We start from the raw sequence: 18,091 nt of genomic DNA, 5'->3' as shown, positions 1-18,091 counted from the left end.
TTTGATATTATTATCAATAGCTCTCTACTACTACTACTACTACTACTACTACTACCATTACTTCTACCACTACTACTATTACTACTATTACTACTACTGCTACTACTACCATTACTTCTACTACTACTACTACTACTACTACTAGTACTACTGCTACTACTATTACTACTACTACTATCACTACTACTATTACTACTACTACTATTACTACTACTACTACTACTAATAATAATAATAATAACTTTATTTGTATGGCACCTTCCATTCAATAAATGCAGCTCAAATTGCTTTACAACAAAAAGATATTTACTACACCAAGTGCTTCACATAAAAGGAACATAAAAGGTGCATAGAACAATGTTAAAGGAAATAAATAAAAACATTAATTAATATAAGCTGTAATACAAGAATAAAAATAACAATAAAAATAGTACATAGTAAAAGTAGCTAAAATAGAGTAAAAACAATATATACAATAAAGTTAAAATACAACTATGAAAAGAAGTGCAGTAGTGACTAATAGAAGAGTTAGTTAAAAAAATAAAATGAAGATATACGTGTTTAGCTTTCGGAACTAGGAACTAACATATTTCAGCATTTTGTTCCATCGGACTGTTGTTGTGAAACACCGGGGCTGCTCTCCGGCGGACTTTTTGATTTCAGATTTGCTGTCTGACACAGAGGAAATGTTTATACTACAAATAAAAAACAATTCAACAGGGGTGTTTGTTTTCGCTCGATTGCCTCCTTCCCCGTTAAACATTTAAATGTATTATCTGTTAAATATAGTTTCTACACTCGTGTCAGGACTCAAATTGATGTCATGTTAAGTAACATCAAGCTGCTTAGACATTTATCCAAAGCGGTGCATCTTCAGCATGAGTGGGTCGGCTCCACCTCCGCTGAAAAAGAAAAGCTACATGGGCCAACACCAGATCAAGAAGAAAATTAGGTAATTTAGGTCTCAGCTTGGATCCTTTTTTTGTTGATTGTGAGGGACAGCAGCCAGATCTGTTATCAAACACAATTTTCTCCTTTTTTAACACAGCCTCCAAGCTCCCGATGATCCACCAGAGAGGGACAGCCTGCTGAGGAAGAGCCACTATCTGTCAGACAAAACAAACACATCAGAGAACATCAGCAGAGACAGACTCATGGTGAGTTTGACATCTTGAGAGAAAGTTTTTTCTCCTCCTTTTTTGTCGTCTATGATCAGTGGTGGAAGAAGCATTCAGATCCTTTACTTAAGTACAAATAACACTATAGCAATGTAAACAATACTCCATTATTTAAAAGTCCTCCATAAAAACAATCATACTTAAGTGAAAGTACATACATTAGCAGCAAAATGTTAAGTATTGCAGTTAAAGTAGTGTTTTGGTCCCTCTGACTGATAATATGACATCATTAGATCGGTGTTCGAAAGCATCAGTGTTAGAAAGTAACTAAAGCTGTCAAATAAATGTAAAATATAAACATACAATATTTCTCTCTGAAATGTACTGGAGTGGATAAACTAACATAAAATGGAAATACTCAAGTAAAGTACAAGTATCTCAAAAGTTTACTTAAGTACAGTACTTGGGTAAATGTACTTCGTTACTTTCCATCATTGCCTCTGACACACAATTTTCTGTCTCAGGGTGGAGGGACAGTGTTTCCACTTGGGGAATCCACATTAGCTCTTGATGAAGAGATGCTACAGGTGCTGGATGCTGCAGATTCTGTGAAGCCTGCAGCTGACAGAGCTCGTCCAGCAACTGTAAACAGACACGCACAGGAACAACCACCAGTTGCAGACAGTAAGAGGGAAAATGACTTTGTGCTACAGGAGAGAGTCTGTGGGCGAAATGGTGACTATAAGAAACCAGGATGGAGCACTGACTGTGAAGACCTCGCTCAGCGGCTTCTCTTCAGTGAGGACGCGGAGGAATCAGAACATGCGCAGAGGGATCCAAAGAACGGCCAGTCAGTGCCAGCTTCTGCCTGCATCAGTGGCTCCACCTGGTGTGTCTTAACTTGCACATTATCATCCTTTAAAAAAAAATATATATATTATCTGCTTCTGTACATTTCTGTTAGCAATAGTTTTGCTTACTTTGTGTTTCAGTAGGCAGAATAATACATCCAGAAAAAATAGCTCTGCTCGTAGTGAAGACAAAAATGGGCAAAATGTGAATGCTGATGTACCTGTGGATGTATCCAGAGACTATATCTTATTCAGTCCTACACGCCTGGCAGCTGCCATGAAGAAAGCTAAACTCCAGAATCAGTCCACCTCTGTGCTCACAGTGCCCAGTGGCTTAGACCTCAGTACTCTCAGTGACACGGTACCTCAGCCAGGTAAAGTATTTTAACTACAATTTCTACAATCAGTGCCTTTGTTCTGATGTCTTTGTTTCTGTGTGTGTTATTGGCGTAATTCAAACCTTTTATGAACACATATGCAATGTTCAGATTGTATGATTGAATTCATATTTGGTATTAGATGTTGTCATCTTAAAATCAGATTTCTTTTCCACATCCACATGAAATCTACTTTGTACTAAACATAATTACTTTTAATGCCATTTATAAAAGGAGTTATTTGTGTGTTCTCTACTATAGGCATTGCCTTGTGTGCTCCTGCAGAGCATGCTGAAAAGCTGTTGTTATCCAGTTGGGGTTTACCAAAACCTATTTTGGAGCGCTACCAGAAGCACAGAGTGACTCACATGTTTGAATGGCAGGCTCAATGCCTCACTGTTGGACAGGTGCTGCAGGGAGGAAACCTGGTATACTCTGGTAAGAAACTGAATGTCTGTCTTTAAAGTGATTTAGGGAGTCAGTCACTGTTTGCACTTTTTAACAAAATGTATATTTTGTATCCTCCATTTTCAGCACCTACTAGTGCTGGAAAAACTCTGGTGTCAGAGCTGCTGATGTTGAAGCGTATATTGGAGACCAAAAGAAAAGCTCTCTTTATTCTGCCTTTTGTCTCTGTGGCCAAAGAGAAGATGCACTACCTGCAGGTGAGGGAGAGGTGGACAAAGGGAAATAGTTATGTTGTTATGGACAATGGACCTCATGCAAGAACATTTTCTGAATAAACCAAAACCGTCTTACTGGTACTCATACAAGTGTTCCAAGTAGGATTCAAAAACTCTCTGAATTGCCCAAATCACTCATTTTGTGCTTGGTGAATGCAGCATACTTAGGAGTAGGTGTGCATTCATGAGATTTGATCATTAGCATAATCATTCTGAAATTGCCATGTAAGGCTACATATTCCACTCTGATTGTGGGAAAATTGAATTCACAAAAATGTCACCAAAATGCAAACAAGAAACAAGAATTTCACACAGCAGAGTTTCACATCCTGCTGGCTACTGAAATCTAGCCAAAATATGCCAATAGAAATCATAAAATCTAAAAGATAGTAAATTATAAAAGCCATGATGATGCCGATATGGTGCACAGAATACCTGAGCATTAAGTTTATTTCTGTTACATTTTCAGTTTTATTATTGCTGATTTCAGTATCATATTTAAACTCCAAATTCATTATTAGTCTAAATCAAGTACAAGAAAATTGATAAATGACACATTTTCTTAAATCACTTGTACATGCCTTTTAAGAACAAATGTGTTCCAATGACTTGCATGAGGCCCATGGTGTTTTCATCCTGAGTCTACATTTTATCTCCTTGTATCTGTGGCCCTGTAGAATGTATTTGAAGAGGCAGGAGTCCGTGTGGAGGGATACATGGGCAGCACCTCGGCTGCTGGAGGTTTCGCGACGCTGGATGTGGCTGTTTGCACCATAGAAAAAGCCAACTCTCTCATTAACAGACTAATAGAGGAGGACAGTATGGGTCTACTAGGTAATGCACCTGTGATAATGATGTGTTTTCATGAATATAGAACATAGAGTATGACTTTTGGATGTGTGTGTTATATCTGTACTATTAGGTATGGTTGTGGTGGATGAGCTGCATATGGTTGGAGATTCTGGAAGAGGATACCTGCTAGAACTGCTCTTAACCAAAATCCGCTACATCGCACAGAAGCAGAACACCTCTGGGTTTGTGTTTAACATGGGTCTTATGTTATTTTTGCGTAACATATACAATCTGAATGTCAGACATTTGCATGTTATGTGTGTCTTTCTACAGGTCCCTTTCTGAGGGTGTGCAGATAATAGGTATGAGTGCCACATTGCCTAACCTGTCCCTCCTGGCCAGCTGGTTAGGTGCACAGCTTTACCAGACAGATTACAGACCGGTGCCTTTGCATGAGCATCTCAAGGTTGGATACAGCATATACGACAGGAGCCTCTCAGTGGTTCGTCAGTTCACTCCTGCTCTTTACGTTAAGGTAATTGAGACTGAAGTGTAGCCCAGAGATGATCCAGTGTATGTGCTATCATGATTGATACCTCCCTTCTCATCACCACTAATATAGTCATGCTCTCTACCATGTGCATGTTCATTTCCTTTTACAAAGGGTGATGATGACAACATAGTGAGCTTGTGTTATGAGACGGTGAGGGAGGGCCACTCTGTGTTGCTTTTCTGCCCCTCGAAGAACTGGTGTGAGAAACTTGCAGACAGCATCGCCAGAGAATTTTACAACCTCAGACATGCAGGTGTGTGTATTTGAATGTCATCTCAAAATCATTTGCTGTTATTGCACAATATTGTATAATCAAAAGTGAGGTCAAGAACAATTCTAGCTTGTCCTCAAGATATAATATCACAGTAATTCTTTGGTTTGACAGTCAACTGATGTGTTAGTTTTGCTTGAATAAGAGTTATGTATTTTTCAGATCGCCAGGGAGAAGCAGAGCCCCAGCCAGTGTGTCTGGATCAGGAGGGACTAGTGGATGTCATAGCACAGTTGAGACGAACTCCGGCTGGTTTAGACCCCATCCTCCAGCGCACTGTGCCATGGGGGGTGGCCTTCCACCACGCTGGTGAACACACTCACACAATCCTACAGCCAAAATGAAATGTTGGCTGAATCATTGCAGCTGTTTTGATCATATAAATAAGATAAAGTTTGTGTCTGTAGGTTTGACATTTGATGAGCGCGATGTGTTGGAGGGAGCTTTTCGTCAAGGCATGGTGAGGGTCCTGGCTGCCACCTCTACTCTCTCTTCAGGCGTTAATCTCCCAGCCCGCAGGGTCATCATTCGAACCCCAATGTTCAATGGCCACTTGTTGGATCCGCTCACGTACAAACAGATGGCTGGAAGAGCAGGGAGAAAAGGAGTGGACACTACAGGTATAGGGGGAAGAGGGGGACAAAACATTAAAGGAATGAAGGAAGAGGAAGAAAAAAAAAATCCATGTGACTTTGACAAATAATGTAGTCGGACACATGTTAATTGAAAAGTGAATGTAAAAACAGTGTGTCTGCTTTGGTCTCATGTCATTTTGTTTTTCCACTTCCAGGTGAAAGTGTGTTGGTGTGTAAGGAGGCAGAGCGTCAGAAAGGTATCAGCCTCCTTCAAGGTGCCCTTCAACCAATCAGCAGCTGCCTGGTGAGAAGGGAGGGAGAAGGTGTCACTACCAGCATGCTGCGAGCCATACTGGAGGTATGATTGATATTTAAAACAACTTTGCACACACAGAGATGACTTCAGGGTGTAAATGCATAATGATAATGATAATTCCTATTCATAGAATTGTTGTGGCAACGTTTTAGTACCAAAAACACATTTGTCAACTTGCAGATCATCGTCGGAGGTGTTGCCAGCACTCCACAGGATGTGAAGTTGTATGCTTCATGTTCACTACTGGCTGCCACCATGAAATGCAATGACAAAGAAAAGGCAAACGAAGAGACCAGCAGGGGGGCTATTGAGACCTCTGTTGAATGGTTGATGGAGAATGAATTTATCAGTATCCAAAAGCAAGGACAAGGTACTGCCACAGTCGCCACAGTGCTGTCTCAATATGTGCAATGTTCATACTATTATATGATATCACTACTACATTATAACAGGCCTTCAGTAATGAGATGACCATCAGGTAACAATTGATATTTGACAAAATGATTCCCAGAATTCAGTGAGGTGAGAAAATGCCTGAAAAGGAAAGAAAAATGTCATTATTTTTTCTGCAATTAAACCTCATACACCACTTAAGCCAAAATATCAGCCTTTCTCACTGTTGCCTCTATAGTAACTACTACATATCCTCTTATGTCTTTGCATATCCAGAGGAGCAGTACTGTCCCACTCAACTTGGTGCTGCTACCCTGTCTTCCTCCCTGTCCCCTCCTGAGGCTCTGGGAATATTTGCAGATCTCCAGCGGGCTATGAAGGGCTTTGTACTGGAAAATGACTTACACATTCTGTATTTGGTACAAAACATATCTTATATTATCACATGTTTAAAGAGGTTCTGTCATCTGCATCCAACCCTACATAACCCTCACTATTAAACATAATGTCAATACTAATTTTAGCCCTGAACCATCCAGAGTTTCCAAGTTATAAACACCAAACTCCTCAAAGGCATATATGAAGTGATATATTCAAATGGAAATTTACAAATGCTTTTCCAAATTTTCCTCAGATCACACCCCTGTACGCAGAATGGACTACCATCGATTGGTATCAGTTCTTCTGTCAGTGGGAGCAGCTCTCATCATCAATGAAGAGAGTGGCAGAGTTGGTTGGCGTTCAGGAGGGTTATCTTGCTCGGTCTGTCAACGGCAAACCTGCCGCTAAGACAGAGAAGCAGCGTAGACAAATGGCTATTCATAAACGGTAAAGGACATACTCATGTTAATTACACAAAGTTTATACAGTATGCTTACATTTTCTGACTGACAGTTCGACTGTAACTGTAAACATGTTACATTTGGCTTGGAAATAAAATAAGCTAGTTTAATACTTCCAGAAGTCATAGTCACAGTTGTTAGTGTACTGACACCTGAACTATCTAATTCAATATGATAAAATAGTCCTAAATATTTATGACAATTATAATATTTGGTTTTGGATGAAGCAGTGTCAGAGAGTTTTTGGTTTAATTCTATAATGTAATAAACATTTTCCTGAAGATTATATTGTTCAGGTGTTGATGTTTTTTTTGAAAGTTAAACTACAGAAAAGCTCAAAATTTTGTTTTGATCAGATGGCTCTTTGTCAGTTACATTTGCTCTTTGTTGGATCTTTTCACAGGTTCTTCACTACTCTTGTGCTACAGGACCTGGTGAATGAGGTACCTTTGGGAACAGTAGCATCCAAGTACAACTGCAATCGTGGGCAGTTACAGTCTCTCCAGCAATCTGCTTCTACATATGCAGGTACTCAATTAAGAGTGTTGGGAGCACATAATTAACAACTATATAGAACTTAAAACACTGCACAAGACTTCATAATAAAAAGGGGGAGCGGTGACACGTACAGTAACTCGATGCAAAAAGCTGGAGAACTTTAAAAGGACGATATGCAGCACAGATGTCCATTAGCTGCTATGTCGGTAACAACGTACCTCCTTCAGACAGATATCCGTCATTAAGTGCCCGTGCTTTTTGCATCAAGATAGTGTTCATGAGATCCTAGTGTGATTCCGATTCAGTTGGTTTTTTTCATAAATGTGGCTTAGATTAGGTCTGTGTGTGAGCCTGTATCTTTTGAAAAATGATGTTTATAATCAATGAAAAACCAAGAAGAGCCAAAAAGTAAGACATTAAGTTATTCAATAACTGTAATTTACATCCTCACCCAACAGGTATGGTCACAGTGTTCTGCAAGCGTTTGGGTTGGCACAACATGGAGCTGCTGTTGTCTCAGTACCAGACCAGACTGAGCTTCGGAATCCAGAGGGAGCTGGTAGATCTGGTCAGGGTTTCCCTCCTGAATGCAACACGAGCCAGAGCACTCTACGCACAAGGTCTCTGCACTGTTGCTGAATTAGCCAGGGCTACAGTAGCTGATGTAGAGAAAGCCTTAAGGAATGCTGTCCCATTTAAGAGGTAGGTGTGTGTTCCAGTAAGATATAAATGCATATTAGGAGATCAAGAATATTAGTCCCTTGACAAAAGGCTATTGAAAATGGAGGACCAGCAGTTTATGGAAGCCATAGCATTGCACTTAGTTTATTTCCCTTATCAGATTACACACATTAAACAATGTTTCCCATGATGAAGTTAAGACATAACTATAAACTCTGCCCTATATGCCAATTTCAAATGTTTCAATAGGAAAAGTACAGATGCTTGCTTTTTTTCAATAACTAATCTGCTAAATGTCCCTGTTAAAGTAAAACTGTACCCCAGAAACAAGACGTTTAATGATTAACTGTAAATTAACTCATTAACAGATTCTTGTTGTTCCTTGGCCCATCGTACAGGGGGAGATATGACAAGAAACCACTATTTTACAAAACATACATCTCCTGGTAATACTGCACGTGGGCAGCTGTGGCTCAGGAGATAGAGCTCAGGGCGTAGAGTGGAGAATCAATGTTTGATCCCTGGCTCCTCTAGTCTGCATGTTGATGTGTCTTTGGGCAACACAATGAACCCCAAAATGCTCCTGAAGGCTGTGCCGTGTGTGTGTGGGTGAGCATATGTACTGTCAAACATGAACACCACAGCCTCACTGTAGTATGATCCCAGATGTCTTTCTTCCTCAGCTCTAAGCGTGCAGTGGATGAGAGTGAGGTGGAAGCAGCTGAGCGGCGGAACCTCCGCTGTGTCTGGGTCACTGGTGGACGAGCTCTGACAGAAAAGGAAGCAGCCGTTGAGATCGTGACTGAGGCACGGCTCCTCCTTCAGGAAGACCTGGCACAGCTAGGTATTCAGTGGGACCCAACAACACTTGTGTCCCAACAACACACCGGGGCTTCTGTGGTCACCAGCGCTGATGACCATTCCAGCAGTAACTCAGACAACTCATATATCAGCTCACAAGAAGCACAGACAGTTAGCACTACAAACCACCAAGAGGTAGACGGGTTTAAGACAAGCAACAGGAGAGATATTGGCAGGCGTAGAGAAGAGAGTAAGGAAGAATCTAAAAGAGAGAAAACAAAAAGCAGAAAAGAGGGAGAAGCAAGGAGAGAGTACAGGAGCAAACCTGAAGCAGTGGGGGTAAAGAAAAAATTGGAAGAGAGGAGCGTACCAGACAGAGCACAATTAGGTAATGAAGTTTTAGTAGAAAGAGTGACAGAAGCAAATCAACAACAAAGAAATACAAAATCATCTCTGGCAAATGAAACAGAAAAGCAAGATGAAAAAAGAGACAAAGAAAAGAGTGAGGAATTAGAACAAAGAGGCCAAGAGTACAGAAAAGCAGTGCAGAAAGAAGGGGGTGCAAGTAAAGTCTCAGTCAGACCAGAGGATCAGCAAGCAAGTTGGCCCGTACGTCCTGAAAGAAGCCTGACACAAGAATTAGCAGAGATTGTATCTAGCCCCCTGCTTCAACACAAGCCACCTCCTCAGCCTTGTCCTTCCCCCATGGCTCCTCCTCGGTTTAGAGCCCTGATTTCCAGGGTAAAAGAACTACAACAAAGTGTCTCCACAAAGACATCAAAAGTAGACAACACCACGGGTGACTCACCTGTGCAACCAGGTAGACTGAAACATTCAAGAGCCCTAAGCAAAGTCCTCCATTCTATACAAACTGACAAAAGCCTACAAGATAATGTAGAGACTGTGCAGACATCACACTCACATAACACGTGCACATTTCCTGCTCTTGGCCCTGCACAACAAACTCCTTGCACTGTTTCTGCTCCAAGAAATGAAGACATGTCAGATTCTCCTCAGCCTGTCTCTCCTGCCTCAGCTCCCTTAATCTCACCTGAGGCCAAGCGAAGAAGGATAGAAGGCGGAGAGATAGATACGTTTTCATCTCCCGAGCTGTACGCAGGAGATGAGGAGGTTCAGGGAGAAATGAAAAAGGGAGAAGAGAGTTTTGGTGAGAGCTTTGAATTGGACACTCAGACAGAAAGGATCATTTTTCAACAGGTGGATCAACCCAGAGATGGGAATGAGAGAAGTATGAATGAGTTGGTAGAAACTGAAAAGATAAAAGAGGAGGAAGTGGTAGAAGCAGCTGCAGTGCAAGAGGGAGACGCCGATGAGAGAAGAAACAGGTTGGAAGCTCCCGATGACGCTTGTCCCAGATTCAGTATTTCTCTCACAGATAGCCAGATGGAGCTCATCCTAAACACCAGCCACCAGGTGGGTGACCAGAATCATCCATCATGTACTGATTGCAAACATATATTCAAATATTTTGCCTCTTAAAAATTAAAAGCTTACCTTTTTTATCACAGATTCCTTCTGATCCAGATGGTGGTGATAACATGGATGAAGATAAAGATGAAGTTGGTGATGATGGTGAAGTGCCCGTTGCCAATCAAGCCGTTTCTGAGAGTTCTAACAGAAGCAGTAGCTTCCTCTTCGACAGCCTGTACGACAGCTCTCTGCTGGCTGCTCTGAGTCCACATCAGATCGACCAATCAGACGAAGAGGAATGTGGCCAGGAGGTCAGAGTCGAACGTCCCTGTTCGTCAACCCAGGAGCGACGGCACAGCGAGCTCCTTGCCAACCAGGAGGCGGAAAAGCAGGAGGCAATCCAATGGGGCGAGTCCTTCTTCAACCTGTCTGAGTGGGGTGACTCACTGCTTGTGGGTGAACACTTTCTGGAGAGGCAGAGTGTGCTCAGACATACGGAGAGAACTGAAAAAGAGCAAGAAGCCAGCCATCATGAAGCTGAGCAACCCAACACAGACCAGCTGTCGAATTCACAATCTGAACTTGGTCAGATACAGTTAAAACCTACAACTACTACTCCTAAAGCATCTACCACAATTCAAAATGAGTATGACATGGGTAAAGCCAGTAATAATCCAGCCCCTACACACAGAAGCGAAGAGGGTAGAAATGAGAAATACTTAGAGAATAAAAGAAAGGAAGAGAAGGAGAAGGAAGAGAAAATGAATACTTTACTGTCAGATAATGCAGTTTTAAAACATCCTAATTTCCAAAATGCACCTGAAAGTACTCTTTGTTGCAGCCCTGGCCTACAAGAGATCTTTGACCTCTGGCCTAGTATGTCTGACCAGCCCTGGCAAAACACTACAACAGGCCTCACAGGCAAACACACTCAGACTGCTGCTGCAGCAGAAGTTACAAAAATACTGCAGTCCTCGATACAGGTGAGGAGAAAAAGAGGAAATCTGAATGTGCAGGTCGCTGCTGCTGAGAGTGGTTCTCAAAAACCCTCAAGACATGACAGTGAGAATGTAACAGAGAGACCAGGCTTTGCTGGTGACCTTATCCCCCCTACTCAGGAAACCCCACCTGTCACACCAAGAATAAAACTGACCACCTCGTCTGTCCAGTCGCCTCTCATTGCTCAGCCTCTCAACCAGTCGACTCCCTCCACCCTCCTGCCAGGGAAACCAGCAGCTCCTAAAACTGTGTGTTCTAAAACTCGCCCAGGATACACTAATAAGCAGTCCAGAGCTATTGACCACAAACACCAGCTGGGACACAAACCCAAGACACTACCTGAATCTGAGCAGCACACCAAAGTAAACCCCACTACTGTTTCACACCCAACTTTAAAATCCAAACCCCTGCCACTCTCCGACCAGAACCTCAGCCCTCCACAAGACTGGCCTTCTCCACCCCCCCCTCAGCCAAAGACCCTTTCTGATACAGAGTCACCTGTGACTGATGAAGGCTTCACTCTTCAGCTGTCCCAGGATGCATCACTCTGTTCCAGCAACTCTGGGAACTTCTCTATCATAGACGTGGCAAGTGACAGGGGCCTCTTCCACACTTTCATTAATGAGTGGAAAACAAAGGATCGGTACTCTCTGGCTTTGGCCTGTGAAAAGAAGGAGCACAGGCAGCAGCCTGAGGAGGAAATAGGAGGGAAACATAAGAGAGGTAACTGATACACAAAAATTACATTAATTTTTCAGTAAAATTAATTTTTGTTTTAAATTGATCTCAAGACTGATGTCATCTGTCAAGTATTTGTTGTAGAGAAGTATCATCACCTTATACCATTTAAAGGACTTAAAGGTGTGTAGGATTTAATGGCAACAACTGGTGAGGTTGCACATTGCAACCGACAGAATACTCCTCCCCCTCACCCTCCTTTCCAAGCATGTAGGAGAACCTTCGGTGGCCGTGAAACTCACGAAAAATGCTAAAGGCCCTCTCTAGGGCCAATGTTTGGCTTATAATTCTTGACTACTGTAGAAACATGGCGGTCCGTGGAAGAGGAACAGCTCCCTATGTAGATATGAAGGGCTCATTTGAAGGTAGAAAAAAATACAATTCTTATTTAAAGGTGATTAGACACTAACAAAAACATACTTATAAATATTATATATCCCTCTAAGCCTTACACACTGGTCTTATAATTTTGGTATAAACAATGAACTTGAAGAAATTCTTTTAAAAATCATTCTTTTCCTTTATTGTATTTATTTATTTGTTTATTATTTATTCATTTACAAACTGTGAAAAGAAAACTACCATCACAAAATCAGTCTCCTCTTTCATGCACGTGTGTGCACAGTGTCAGCTGCTCATCAGAAGCTTCACACAGCTGATGGTTTTCCAGTAAGAGATAGTGAGGGACTGGTGCTGATTGGGCTGGCTGTCTGCTGGGGAGCAAGAGATGCCTACTACATATCCCTGCAGCAAGAGCAGAGCAAAGGTATTCACACACACACAAAAATAAATCAGTTCACTCATAACTGTTCCCTTACTTCAACTACTCCTGTTACCCCTCAGGTTTGAGCTCTAGTCTGGCCCCTCCTCCACTGGATGGAAATCTGCCATTGAGTGAGAGGCTGGGGCAGGTGAAGGCCTGTCTGAGCAGGCTGTCAGCTGGTCATGGAGGGGGTGTGGTTGTCACGTATGACATCATTCAGGTGTACAAGACTCTAGTGCTTAGCTGTGGCGTCAGCTTGGAGGGTAACTACGAGGACCCCAAGGTGAGAGAGACAGTTTATTCACATTCAGACACGTAGACACTCAGATCTTTGTATTCCTTTATTGTTTTCCTGAGAAAAAACAACAAAACTTGACCCTTTATTAAATGCTTACCGTAGGTGGCGTGCTGGCTGATGGACCCTGGCAGTGAGGAGAGGACTATACCCAACATGGTGACGGTCTACTGTCCTGAGGAATTACCTCTGTTAGATGGACTTGGGAATGCACACGCACACTGTCCCCGTGTCAGGGCAGCGACCAAGAGTGTGCTTATATATGCTGTCATGAACCATCTCACTGGCCTGCTTGAGAAAGACGGCATGCTCGGTACAAAGAGCGCACATTCTAACAGACAATATTTCAGCAATGATTAGAAGTGTCATAAAAATATGAGTGACATTTTTTTAATGTGATTGTATGAAATGTGTCAGAGTCTTTCAGGAACATTGAGATGCCCTCCCAGGTGTGTCTGGCTCTGCTGGAACTGAACGGCGTGGGCTTCAGTGTTAAAGAGTGTGAAAGGCAAAAACATGTGATGCAAGCCAAAATCACAGCGCTGGAATCTCAGGCTTACAATCTGGCTGGACACGGCTTCTCCCTGACTAGCATTGACGACATAGCACAGGTCTGACACCTCTCCTTCTCCATCCCATCCATGTTTTTCTTTTTTTTTTAATTTAAATTGTCTGGAGGAGGAGCACATGTGCAAGGGCAACAATGCATAGTAAGTAAAAGTCAAACTTGTGTGTGCTCTTGTGTATATTGTACTGTAGATTTTGTTCTTAGAGCTCCACCTGCCTCCAAACGGAGACATGGGTGGATCGAAAAGTAAGAAGACTCTAGGCTACACCCGGAGAGGTGGCGGCAGAGTACGACTTGGAAAGCAGTTCAGCACCACAAAGGTGAAAACACTTAAAGATATAAACATACATTTTTGACAAGTGAAATTGGCACAGTAGTATTTAAGAGGTGAAATGTCCACTATGTCCAAACTGAAATGAGATGATGTGGTCAGGATGTTCTGGAGAAGCTTCTACCATTGCACCCGTTGCCGGGGGTGATTCTAGAGTGGAGGAGGATCACCAACGCTCTGACTAAAGTGGTGTTTCCCCTGCAAAGGGAGAAGCAATATCACCCTGCACTGGACATGGACAGAATATACCCCATCGCTCAAACACACACAGCCACAGGTGAAACACACATTCCATGCATCAAGATATTATGTTATGTATTGCATGGAGAGCCACCTTCATATTCATACGAATGTTCAGTATGGCTTATATGATTTTTTTTACCCTTCCCAACTATGAAGCATGCATTCACCACTCTCACTCTGTTAATAGGTCGAGTGAGCTTCACTGAGCCCAACATACAGAATGTCCCCAAAGACTTTGAGATTCACATGCCCACAGTGGTGGGTGAGAGCCCACCTTCACAAGATGGAGGCCACATGACCACCAAAGCAGGGTAGGTCAAGGCTTTTTGAATGATATTTCACTGCACCTGATCTACAGTGGTTCTTAGTGAGGACACTCAGGGTACCTGAGAGGCTTCCTGTGTGTTCTCAGTCAAATTAAATATGCTTTATTGTCATTAAAAATGCATCGTAATGTCTGGTTGTGGATAAATCTAGTTGAAAAACAATTTAATGAGTTTAGTTTAAAAAAAATACAGATTAATAACACATTTTGCATAATACCCAACTGCCTTATAGAGTGTATTTAAATACGCCGCTATTATCTGGTAAATATTCTGTTTTTGGGTTGGCACATATGTAGAAAACAAACATCTCCATAAAATAATATTTTCAAAATGTAAAAGCTTCATATGTTAGCATGAAAGTTAATGTATGAAAGGTGCTTATTAGCCCGGATACTACACCTTATTCCCCTTATTGTTTGTTTGTAAAGTCCTGTAATGTCCAGTCTTCCATGGTAATATTCATAATACTCTGTACACAAAATGTACACTTATAAGACAATATAGGCAAACAACAGGAACTTTAATGCACCTGTAATACCTGTGCACACAATGTAAATCTTAAAGCCTCATAATGTACAGTATTACATGCTATGTGTGGGTGGGGATGCACTTCATTCCACAGGTTTTCTCTGAAGTTAACATGTTAAGTGCTAAGCTAACTCAAAGTCATTCATTATAATAGAATGAGATGGTTTGTCATAGTTATGATTATACTTTTGTTACAGAAAGAAAAGACACTCCATGGTGTCTTCAGTTCCAGCTGGAGGTGCAGAACAAGGCCCGGCCTTCTCTGTCAGCATGAGACACGCCTTCGTACCTTTTTCAGGTTACTAAATTGTTATTTGTGGTTACCTTGTTTACCTATTACTTTCTCTTAGAATGTTGTCACCTTTGTTTTGTCTGCATCATATTGTAGGTGGAATGATATTAGCAGCTGATTATTCCCAGCTGGAGTTGAGAGTGTTGGCTCATCTCTCCAAAGATCAACGTCTGCTGCAGGTCAGTGGCTAACCAACACACAGTGACAAACAAAACAAAAAAATCAATAAAGGAAATGATGAAGTGTGTGTGTGTTTGTGTTGCCAGGTGCTGAATGGAGGAGCAGATGTGTTTCGCTGCATCGCTGCTGAGTGGAAGAGTGTTGACCCCGAGACTGTGAACGACAGCCTTAGACAACAGGCAAAACAGGTACAGATAGGCAGGAAGGAGAAAGACAAACATGTATTCCCACTGGTTTGCTCACAAATCTGTATTTGTGTTTTCAGATTTGCTATGGCATTATTTATGGAATGGGAGCCAAGTCTTTGGGGGAGCAGATGGGAGTGGAGGAAAATGATGCAGCCTGCTACATAGAGAGTTTCAAGGCCAGATACAAAGGTATGGTGTACGCTACTGTCCCATTCATTACTTCCTGGGCCCAGGTATATATATGTATGAAGTGTTTGTGTGTATTATGTGTACTGGTGGCAGTATTTCCATTTTCACAAAACTCCTACAGTTGTTGATTATATATTTGTTTTATTCTCTTTTCTTTTAAATTCTTCTTGTCATGTTCAAGCTTTTTTACTTTGTAGTCTGTTAGTTTTCATATTTTCTTGTTTTTAAAAAAACATGATATTAAAATTGCGACTATACCACACATGTAAAACTCCAAAAAGAAGAGTTGTGCAGTAAATGAAACCAAAATACTGAAGCCGCCTATTGAACACAACAAAGTCAAGTTAGCTTCTAAATTGCCGCCCAGAAACATTTACGTTTTGTTTTGTGTTTCAGGGATCAACCATTTTCTCAAAGAGACAGTGAAGGGCTGTATAAAGAATGGCTACGTTCGTACCCTGATGGGCCGTCGGAGATACCTACCTGGAATCACTAACACCAACACACACATCAAAGCACATGTAAGCATGCTAATCCATCAGACTTTGGCTGAATTTATATGCAAGGCGTGTGATGTTAAATCTTGTCTGTCTCTCTCCCTTGCCGATTCAGGCAGAGCGCCAGGCAGTGAACTCGGCTGTACAGGGCTCAGCAGCAGACGTTGTTAAACTTGCCACTGTGAACATCCAGAAACGACTCCGGAAAACATACCCTGCAGCTCCACAGTCTCACCAGCACACACGCCCAGGTAACACACTTAACCGTACCTTAAAGAGGAAATATTATGCTTTTTGTAATTTTTCTAATACTATTATTATGTTGAATGTCTCTGCTATTCATCGTCAAAATTCCAAAACTTGAAATGAACTTTTTCTACCTTGCTGGTAGCCCGTCAAGCATGCCCTTAAACAGCTGTCGGTTCCATTGCTTTTGTTGCAAAGGTTTTTCTATATTCTATATTACTCTCCATGCTCATATTTAAGATCGGAATCCAGCTCAGACATGTCGGGGTGTATTTCAGAAGTTGACATTTCAAGTAAAGAACAAGAAAAAATAGTGAAATCCTACTACTATAGTTTGTTTCATAGGTGAATGAAGTTGATTCTTGAGATAGCAGAAGTCTATCCAGGGGCAGCTTTCAAAAAACTGGCCAATCAGAACAGTGTGGGCTCATTGGGAGGGGGACCGTAAAGAGGCAGAAGCTAAAGTGGCTGGTATAAGATAAATACAGAATTTTTTGAATTGTAAATCGTGCAAAGATATTCTAGTAGAGCCTCAGATTTAAACATATAGACCTATAAATGTGCAGATTACCTATTTAACTATCCCAAGTTTAGCATCACATGCAGACAGCATTACTTCAAAGTAAAATTTACTGTATGTTTGATGTGTCCGTTATACAGCCAGTCATCACCGCAGGGCTGGGTCGTCTCATCTGAGAGGAGCGTATTTTGTCCTGCAGCTGCATGATGAACTTATCTACGAAACTGCAGAGGAAGACCTCCTACAGGTATGAGAATTATCTTCTGGATTATTAATTTTTCAGGATTTATTGGCTGACCATTCTAGTTTGTCATGATTAAAAACACAAAAAAACATTTAGGAATTCAGCTCAGGCTAAATATATAAATATATATATATATATATATATAAGAACAAGAAAAAGTAGTGAAATCCTACTACTATAGTTTTTTCATAGTTGAATAAAGTTAATTTTGGGGCCTTTTTGGATCAATTTTTCTCCTCAGAACAGGATCTATCCTACACATTCTTTGGCACAAGCGGAGGGACAGGGCAACTGATAAAATACTATATACATATACTGTATGTTCATCACTTTTTGTCTTTGTTGTCCAACCCCTCTTTCTGTCAGGTTGCCCAGATTGTCAAGAGGGAGATGGAGTCAGCAGTGAAACTGTATGTGAAGCTAAAGGCTAAAGTCAAGGTGGGACCCAGCTGGGGTAACATGCAGGACCTCGATATATAATGTTTTAGTATTTAGTGTGAAATCAAATGCCATGCAGTCATTGCTTAAGGCTCTGTGATATGTAAATACAATAATTTGAGTATTTTAAAACTACCATTTGAAAAATAATGAAATAAATAGAATATAATTGCACTAAATGAACTTCATGGAATGTATTTATAATTATATTTTTTGTGTACAATGTCAAATTATACTTGTAAAAAAGATAAATGAGATTTTGTGTATGATGGTACCCGGTGTAATAAAAACAAAATATAGTACTCAAGCCAGTGGTTTTTCCTA

General features: G+C 41.3%; 1 protein-coding gene across 1 annotated transcript; it reads left to right on the top strand.

Moving 5' to 3' along the window:
* The first annotated feature begins 360 nt into the window (after positions 1 to 360).
* Positions 361 to 18,067, top strand: polq (polymerase (DNA directed), theta). Its single transcript, XM_062429263.1, has 35 exons — positions 361 to 952; positions 1,049 to 1,157; positions 1,643 to 2,007; positions 2,111 to 2,343; positions 2,608 to 2,784; positions 2,881 to 3,011; positions 3,707 to 3,863; positions 3,952 to 4,063; positions 4,155 to 4,356; positions 4,486 to 4,627; positions 4,808 to 4,954; positions 5,053 to 5,265; positions 5,436 to 5,578; positions 5,717 to 5,906; positions 6,206 to 6,348; positions 6,564 to 6,757; positions 7,175 to 7,299; positions 7,728 to 7,971; positions 8,634 to 10,185; positions 10,281 to 11,904; positions 12,545 to 12,685; positions 12,763 to 12,965; positions 13,083 to 13,290; positions 13,395 to 13,588; positions 13,737 to 13,865; positions 13,979 to 14,153; positions 14,307 to 14,430; positions 15,171 to 15,271; positions 15,362 to 15,444; positions 15,532 to 15,633; positions 15,711 to 15,822; positions 16,219 to 16,343; positions 16,435 to 16,570; positions 17,226 to 17,332; positions 17,696 to 18,067. Exons 1-35 carry the CDS (start codon positions 879 to 881, stop codon positions 17,807 to 17,809), a joined length of 8,331 nt encoding a protein of 2,776 aa, XP_062285247.1. The 5' UTR covers positions 361 to 878; the 3' UTR covers positions 17,810 to 18,067.
* Positions 18,068 to 18,091: the final 24 nt, after the last annotated feature.

The sequence above is a fragment of the Scomber scombrus genome, chromosome 2, assembly GCF_963691925.1.
Source record: "Scomber scombrus chromosome 2, fScoSco1.1, whole genome shotgun sequence".
NCBI lineage: Eukaryota > Metazoa > Chordata > Actinopteri > Scombriformes > Scombridae > Scomber > Scomber scombrus.
Note: the sequence above shows the minus strand (reverse complement) of the source record. Positions and strands in the feature narration are given on the sequence as shown.